Source organism: Colossoma macropomum, unplaced genomic scaffold (genome assembly GCF_904425465.1).
Source record: "Colossoma macropomum unplaced genomic scaffold, Colossoma_macropomum, whole genome shotgun sequence".
Lineage (NCBI taxonomy): Eukaryota > Metazoa > Chordata > Actinopteri > Characiformes > Serrasalmidae > Colossoma > Colossoma macropomum.
Genome location: NW_023494798.1, coordinates 26,804,122 through 26,813,520, shown reverse-complemented (window position 1 = coordinate 26,813,520; position 9,399 = coordinate 26,804,122). Strand labels below are relative to the sequence as shown.

Here is a 9,399-nt window from a genome sequence, read left to right as displayed (position 1 = left end):
ATTCTAGCGCCTTCACAGAAGTTTACATGAAGTTAACATCTGAGCTTGTTGGTGTGTGTCGTGGCATTGTTTGTTTGGTCAGTGTGGAGGTGGCTCTAGTGAGAGCACACCCGTGCAGCTCTATCAACATTTAGCATTTAGACAGCATGAAAAAGCAGGACTGATATATGAAGACCTTGAGAAGTGACCAGTATAACAGTTTTAAAGGTTCAAAATGAAGGAACTGCTGATTATGACATGTAAGTATAAATATCCACTATGTCCTTAAAAGGGGCATGACAGCCCATAAAACCATTTAAAGATCTAAAATGACTTTAGAACTTGTTAAATAAACCTTTGAAGAACCTTTTAAAATGGTTTTATACAGCACCAAAAAGGTTCCACTTTTGTTAGGTTGTTATTGTTATAGGACCTTTTATTGGTATTATGTAGAACTTTTTTGTGGTCTTTGTATTTATAGTTGTACACAGACACAGTTTAAACTGTAATGTGATTAGCAGTCCAGAATTTAGTTTTTAAAACCTGCTCATATACTGTTTATTCTTTCTCATTTATCAGTCTTGATCATGTTGTCCACGTCCCTTCAGAAAGGTAACCTGTGTCATTTCATATGATCACTTTGAAAGAATGTTGCTTTGTTCTTTTTTGATATATTTGCTTTAATTTTTCTAAATATTTCAGCATTTGATATTATTTTGTTTGTGGAATTCTTTTCTCATAACTAGAAAGTCCTGATGATGTAAGTCCAGCAGAGATTTTTCTTGCAAACTCCAAAGTGAAGGAAGGTCAAGAAGTGAAATTTAAGTGCAAAGTTACTGATGTAAGAACACAGAGGGTTTATGTGCACCTCTGCAAGAGCGGTGACACATTAAAGACAGCTGAGCTTGAAGAAAATAAAGATGACACAGTGTTCGTCTTTGACAGAGGAACTATAAAGCATTCTGGCTTGTACACCTGCTTTTATTCGGTGGAGAAACATGTTGACTGTAAGATGAATATAACAGGACGTAACTCAGTCTCGCTGGAAGTTTTCGGTAGGTCATATTTCTCAGTTTGTCATTCACTTATATACTGTTGCTTTGTTCATTTTTGCCACATTTGCTATAATTTAGCTAAATATTTCAGCATTTGATTTTTTCTTGTGGAATTCTTTTCTCATAACTAGAAAGATTTGATGATCTACATCCAGCAGAAATTTTTCTCTCAAATTCCAAAGTGAAAGAGGGTCAAGAAGTGAAATTTAAGTGCCGAGTTACTGATGTAAGTACGGGGAAGGTTTATGTGCACCTCTGCAAGAATGGTGGAACATTAAAGACAACTGAACTTAATAAAGATGATGCAGTGTTTGTCTTTGACAAAGCTACTGTAAACCATTCTGGCTTGTACTCCTGCGTTTACTCAGTGGAGGAAGACGCTGCATGTAAGATGAATATAACCGGACGTAACTCAGTCTCACTGGACGTTTTCGGTAGGCCATGTTTCACAGTTTGTCATTCACTGATCTTATATTACCGAGTGCTTATGTTTTTGGTAATCTATCTGCTTCTGCTCTCAGGTGAAATTTTGCCAGCAAAGATTACAGGATCAAAGAGTTCTTTAAGAGAGGGTGAAGACCTGACTCTGACATGCAGCATCACAGTGAATATAGACTGCATTGAAATCTATGTTTACCTGTGTTTAAATGGTACTGGGAACAGCATCAGGACAGCGAACTGCAGCAGTAACTCATTTTCCACAACCTTCCTTCTCAGTAATGTTGAACAACAACACTCAGGTAGCTACAGCTGTGTGTATTCAATTTCTAATTACTCTCTCAGTGAGGTGAGAATGACTGGAGAAAACATTGTCTACATTCAAGTGAATGTATTTGGTAAGCAATGCCAGTTTTGTTTGTTTCATATTTATTCATTTTTTAATGCTGCTCCATTTTTCTTTCTGCAGAGAGACGGCTGTGTAATAACGGCTTTTACTCTTTTACTGTATGGGTAATTTTGGAGTAACTTTGTGTCAACAGGTCTCCTTCAGAATGCTATGATACAATTAAAGCGGAATCACATTGACGACATTAAGGCTACAATTCCTTTCACTTTTTTTCAGATCACCAAATCACCAGTCTACAGTGGCAGAACAACTTTATCAGAATATTGGTCTCGGGAGGAGTGATCATTTTTGCATGCCTTATAGTGATTTTTGACATCAGGACACGTTAATTAGGACATGTTAATTATGCTGTAGTACATTCAAAGTCAAAAGGCTGCGGTTCTGTCAAAGGCAAGAGTAACAAAACTTCAGTTCTTACCATGCAACGTCTTTAGTGGGGTGTTGTACAACTTACAAGAAAATTCTGCAAATTTTTCAAAATTTCTGCCTAATCAAACAGTTAAGATGTAAACAAAGTCATTCAGATTGTTCCGATGTGCTGTTCTAGAAAAAGTTACCCAGTCAGTATTGTTCACAGTGGTGGTGATAGAAACCAGACGTCTGAAGTATTTAATGTCTCTAAAACCTCACAGAAAATTATTACATGAAATGGTTACACCTATGCTGCCCTATTCATGGTGAAGAGTTGCAGCCAGTGTGCTATAAGGCAAATAGTAACCAAAGGAAACTTTATCACTTCTCATTTATTCATTTTCATTCAATTATTTTTATGTCAGATTTACCACTACTTTACCATCATCAATATTACATATAAAACTGAGAAGACACTGAAAAAGAAATGTCTTGACCTTATTTGGTTTAAATTTTACATCACTTCCACATGAATAAAATGCATTTACATCAACACAATTATTTCTCTGAATGACTCTGTTTACATGTTACTGATTGAAATATGCAGAATGTTTGAAAAATCGGTGGAATTCACCTTTAAGTGTATGATCAAGTATCTGTAATTGAGGTGGGTTAGCAAGTGGACAACCGGATCTCCCAGAGGAAACCTACACAAATACAGGGAGAACATGCAAACTCCACACAGAAAGGACCCTGGTCACAAGTGGACAACAATGGACGTTTTTTTTTGTTTTTTTTTAATAAAGCAAATTTGGACAGGTATCTATAAAGAGATGAATGTAGAATGTAAAAATCTACTCTAGAAAACCTGTAAGAATTCTAATAACAAATTTAAATAAAAGGATTTCCATTAAATTAACTCCTTATTTAAGTATCATATGTAGTGATTGAGTGGTGATTTACAGGTGGGCTGTGGTAATGTATGACAACAGACTGTCCAGCTCCATCTCAGTTAAGCGGACAGTGTACCCTGTTTATTATAAAGCACATTGAGAACTATGGGAATGTTTTCTATATTTCAGCATTAAAAAGTTTATTTTGTTTGTTGATTTGGAAACTGTGCATTTGTTGTACACAAACAACCACTGTGAGTCACCAGTTTAACACCTACCTACGCTTTCTGGCTATTTTATCTGTTTATCAGTTTTATCAGTTGCATTTTGTGGGTTTACAAAAAATGTCTATCACTCATCTGTTGATGCACAAAAGAACCACTGCTGACCAGATATTCTTTGGGTAGTGATCCATTCTCAGCACAGCAGTCACACTGATAAGGTAGTGTGTGTGGTGCTGGTATGAGTGTATTAGGCATAGAGGTGTTGCTGAACCTATTACACACCTCGGTCTTGAGAATGGTCCCCCAGCCAAAAATATCCAGCCAACAATTTTTCTGTGGTCAGAAATGTCACAGCTTAGAAAACAGCCACCAAAGTTTTTAAAACGGTGTTCCCAACAATTCACATACGTCTGAAGCACGAACTTATATTTGAAATCTGAAATTACAGGAACACACAGTTTTTTAAGAGAGGGTGAAGATGCGACACTGTAGCACCATAGTAAATGAAGACTGTACTGAAGTTTACCTGAAGTTTACCTGTGAATTGATATGAGCATCAAGCCAGTGAATGTTATCAGTATACTGGGCTCTGTTGGAATGATTATTTTTGCATGCATGGCAGTGTTGTTTGATATAATGATGCGTTAATTGCTTCACTCTAGATCAGTAGGGAACCCTTGGGGCCTTCTAGGCTTTTAGAGAAGGCCTGATGACTTCTGAGAACTAGAAACTGCATGTCTGTAATTTTTTGTTAATTTTAGTCAATAGATTCTTGCTTGTATTTCAACTATGCAAGTATCACACACAACAAGTTCTACTCTTGTTCAGTGTAAAGGTTTGGATGGAAACAGAATAGTTAAATTTTTGAAGTGCAAAAAGTGGCCAGCCAGGATTGTTTTCCTCCGTGGTATCTAGGTAGATATAGCTAAGCGAGTTCTTCTGTTGGTTATGAGCTCAAGAGCTGAAGTAAAGCACCACCACATTAAATTAACTATCAGCATAAATACAAAGTGAAAGAGGAATCAACCAGTCACATTTTGATTTCCTGTGGGTGACCTTCTGGAAGTCCTAGATATGTCACTGACTGACTATGAATGGCAGCCAATCAGTGTGCAGATAGAAACAGAAAACATTTGCTTCAGCTCCATACCAGCCTCTGTACTGACACACGTGCTACTATGCCTGTTACATGTTTCAAGTAAAGCATGGAATGTCTTTTAGAGGGTTAAAATGTCTGTGTTTACTCTACAACTGCCCTTTTTGAATTTCCTGTGGAAAACTGGCACTCGAATGAAACTGTTACCCTTTTTTTTAGGTGGTAGGAAAAATTCAAATAAGAAGCCAACTTCATCCTTGTCAGAAATCATGGCCCAAACTGAAGGCCTAGGCAGGGAGGAATCACAGGGGTGAGCGGGCATTTTATCCACCACTTTTTGAGAGTACTGGGACAATGACCCACCATTTTCTGAACCGTGTTAGTTCACAAGAGAATGTGAATGTAAAAGTAACAAAGCACATGTATCCCTGCAAAATGTCTGACCATAACTGGACACCCAGGCATGTAATTTCAACTAGCAATTTGGTGCACTTTAGCCGTTGCAGTGTGAAACCAACCAAACCAAATGAAAAAGATGTCACAAAATATCAAACTTTGATTTGGACTTTATAAAATGAACTAAGTATTAAAACAGCCTGATGTTCTTTAGAGATGTTAGCTAGCAGAGTTTGCTATCGATGGCTGAACTGGGCCTATATCTAATAGTCACAGTCCATCACGGCTCTAGATTAATCAAAGGAAGCGAGCAAAGGCAAAATATTATGCACAGACTGTGGCACAATCAAGTGCACAGGCACTTAGAGAGAGTGGACAAAAATTTCAGTCCTGTAATTTGAGACAAAGACTATTGGAATGACAAATTTAAATGTCCTGGTCTTGTCAAGAAATAATAATAATTAAAATCACTTGGTAATTAATCTAATAAAAGGCCTTTTCATCAAATAAGCTGTTTAGAGTCTGTGCTAAGCAGCTGGCCGGGGTCTTCACAGACATTTTTTTATTCTGCCGCTGGCCCAGGCAGTTGTCCCAACTAGCTTCAAGACCACCACCATTGTGCCAGTATCAAAGCATTCAACTGCTTCAGCCCTGAATGACTTCCACCCTGTCGCACTCACTTTCATCATCTCTAAGGGCTTTCAAAGACTAGTTCTTTCTCTTTTGAAGTCCAGTCTGCCTGCTACATTGGACCCACACCAATTTGCCTACTGCCGCAACAGGTCAATGGAGGACGCCATTTCTACGGTGCTCCACACTGTACTGACCCACCTGGACTGTCAAAGCTCATTTGTCTGTTCAGCATTTAACACAGTGATCCCCTCCAATGATTTTAAAACTTAGCCAACTCGATATCAGCACATCTCTCAGCAATTGGATTCTGGACGTCCTGACTCACAGACCTCTGTCTGTTAAGTTAGACAAACTCTTCTCCTCCCCCATCACCCAGAACACTGGCATGCCACAAGGCTGTGTGCCAAGTCCTCTTCTGTACTCTCTGTTCACCCATGACTGTGTTCCTGTTTATGGCTCTAATTCCATAATCAAGTTCGCAGGCAACACCACAGTGATAGGTCTTATCAGAGGTGACAATGAGACGGCCTACAGGGATGAGGTGTAGCACCTGGCGGCATGGTGTGATGACAACAACCTGTCACTCAACACCCAGAAAGCCAAAGAGATCATAGTGCACTTTAGGAAGGTTAGGAGCCAGGCACACTCCCCCATCTACATCAGTGGAGCTGAGGTAGAGCATGTGTCTTCAAGTTCCTTGGTATCCACATCTCTGATGATCTCACCTGGTCCCTAAAGTCCTCCATCATGGTCAAAAAGGCGCAACAGCATCTTTACTTCCTTGGGAGCCTAAAAAAGCTTAACTGTGTCCAGGATACTGGTGGACTTTTACCGCTGTGTCATTAAAAGCAAACTCACAAACTGCATCTCGGTGTGGTGCGGCAACTGCTCTGCATCTGACCGCAAAGCCCTCCAGCGGGTGGTGTAAACTGCCCAACGCATCACAGTTACTCACCATTGACACATTTACCACAAGCACTGCCTGGGCAGAGCGAGGAACATCATCAAGGAAGTTTCTCAACCTAACTATGGACCCTCCTCCCATTCTGGCTGTCCACTCCCTCACCAGCAAGCTCAAGAAGAGCTTCTTCCCTGAGGTTGTGACCTTGCTGAGCTCCACACTGCCACTTTAATCACATCTTTGCATTCACTGCACTGTTACTGGACTTTATGTCTTAGTATTATTGCACTATTTATATTTGCACACAGTTACTGTACATGTTTTTACTCACTTATCATTTCACATATGCTGCGGTCACAGTACTTACTACCTACATACTGACACCTTGGTCACCTCTGCTTCCTATGCAGAACATCTGCTAACACACCACTACTACTGGTGTCATGGTTCAGGTTGGTATAAATGGTCCACCACCTAAAGAATATTTGGTCAGCAGTTTTCCTGTGGGGCTTCTTTTCTGTTGATTCAAAGTTAGAGGGGGATTGATGAACGGGCTACAGCCAGCAACTGTACTCTGTACTGTAAAGGACACCTATATGGTAGAAATGTCTAATAAAATGGCCAGTGGGTTATTAAAAGGTATAATAAACTGGCAGCTCAGTGTGCAGGACCTTGAAATATGAAAAAATGTATAGAAACTCTCAGTCCCTTCAGGGGCTATGTATGCTTGCTTGGGGACCTCTCCCGCAGTGAAATGTAACTTTTCTTACTGAGAACCGGGCCTTTCATGACCCTTTTATAAGAATCTTGTCTGTGTTGGTCATGAATACCAGAAGGTCACTTCAACATTAGTGCAGCTTAGATGTGATTCTAATAATCTCTTCAAAAACAGTGAAGAGAACTTTGACCCTGAGCAAATCTTTTTAAAGTGCTGACAGCTTCTTAATCAGTCTCCATGATGTAGACCTACCGCCAAGATCTTCACTTAGAAGCACAACACAGCAATTAGCCAATTTAACACAAGCTCATTCACAGTACAGGCTGATCCAGGAAGACATCACCATGGAGACTCAATAAATGTCTGGCCCACAGACATTGTGGAACCACTCTACTGTCAGTGGTCGTACCTGCACAGAGACTTTAGTATTTGGTATTTTTCATTGCAGAGACCCTTAAATACTCACTGTGTCAGTAAGATCAGTCTGTACACAAAATTCACAGTGGGATGTTACAGTAGGGTTGCATAAAACCCTCATTACAAAGACAAATTTGGGAGTTCAGTGGTGCAAAACCCACAGACACTGGTCTCCACACATTGTTAGAAATAAAAAAAAAATGCCATCCTTCGCTGTGTTCTCCACAAGTGGAAGAGTGCTTTTGAGGTATACACTAAGTAAAAGTTACAGGCCTGAACGCATGACCTCTACAGGGAAGGGGTCCAGTGGTTCTGGTGTGAGGGGCTAACATTTTGCTAACATGTTTTGCGTCCACCTATCCCCTTAGAAGGAAGGGTCACTGCAAATCAGTATCAATATCGCTTCACAGTTTCTATCCTGATAGGAGTGGTCTCTTCCAGGATGAAAACGACCCCATCTACAGGACACGATGAATAATTGAATGGTTTGATGATTTTGAAAAGGATGTAAATAATATGCTATGGTCTACACAGTCAACACTTTTTGGAAGAACAGTCCCTTCCCTTCGGTATAGTTCAAGACATTTGTAGAATCTATTCCAAGGTGCATTAAATCTGTTCTGGCAACCTGTGCTGGCCAACACCTTACTAAGATATACGAAATTGGGTTTTCCTTTAATTTGTCACCCTTCTGTAGTTTTCTCAGCTCAAACACACCTGATTCAGTTTAGTAGGTGGTTACTAGGTGTACTTGAGCATCATCAAACTTTGCTGGAATAAGGCCCTCTAGAACTGGAATTATTAGTCTTTATAAATGCATATGTAGGTTCCTGTCAGTTGTTATGACAGGCTCATGTAGGTGTCCTGTAGCCTTGCAAATGCTGCCATTCAGTGAAGTGTTACAGATAAAAACATCTTTTCCCTAAATTTCACTGGGTGTGCACATACCTTCAACCCTGAGGGGAACACCACAGTTATTAAGAACTCCAAGGCAGTGTTCATATTTAAACCTAATATTAACGATCTAGCATACACACCTCCACATGCTCAACACACAGACTGATATTCAGTCTATTTTATATAATGTAGATTTATATGTATTTTTGTCTGTCAGATTATCCATATTTGGGCTAATCTAATCAAATAAATAGAAAGTCATTCAAACGTCAAAGTTTGGAAAATAATCACCAAACCAAATAAACGAAGCTGAATAGAGGAGAACATTCTAGAGCCTTCACAAAAGTTTGAATGACGTCTGAGCTTGTTAGTCTGTGTCGTTGTTTGCTTGGTCAGTACAGTGGTGTGAAAGGGCACATCCACGCAGCGTACTGAATTTATCAAACACATATAGGCAGCCTGAGAAAGTAGGACTGATATGCAAAGACTTTGAGAAGTGACCAGTACAAGAGTTTTACAGGAAACTAGGTTCAAAATGAAGGAACTGCTGATTGAGACACGTAACTATAAATATTCACTACGACCCGTAACAGAGGGGGTTCTTCAAAGTTTTTTTAGTAAAGTCAGTGGTTATATTGAGAACCGTGACAGCTCATAAACCACTGAAATGCTTAAAGTTACCTGTTGGTCTTGTTAAATAAACCTTTGAAGAACCGTTTAAAATGGTTCTATTTATCACCAGAAAGGTTCCATTTTTGTAAGATTATTATTGTCATAGGATCCTTTAGTAGTATTATGTACTTTTTTTGGTAGCCTTTGTATTTAAAATTGAACACCAATGCAGAAAGTCTAAGATCAGATTATATATAATTAGCAGTTTAGACGTTGTTTTTAAAAACCTGCTCATATACTGTTTATTCTTTCTCATTTATCAGTCTTGATCATGTTGTCCACGTCCCTTCAGAAAGGTAACCTGTGTCACTTCATATGAT

The 9,399-nt window shown here is 39.3% G+C and overlaps 1 protein-coding gene across 1 annotated transcript; it reads left to right on the top strand.

Moving 5' to 3' along the window:
* The first annotated feature begins 561 nt into the window (after positions 1-561).
* LOC118817837 lies at positions 562-6,607 on the top strand. The gene is made up of 7 exons (XM_036584793.1): positions 562-591; positions 726-1,034; positions 1,166-1,468; positions 1,556-1,821; positions 5,571-5,660; positions 5,818-5,986; positions 6,288-6,607. Exons 1-7 carry the CDS (start codon positions 567-569, stop codon positions 6,605-6,607), a joined length of 1,482 nt encoding a protein of 493 aa, XP_036440686.1. The 5' UTR covers positions 562-566.
* Positions 6,608-9,399: the final 2,792 nt, after the last annotated feature.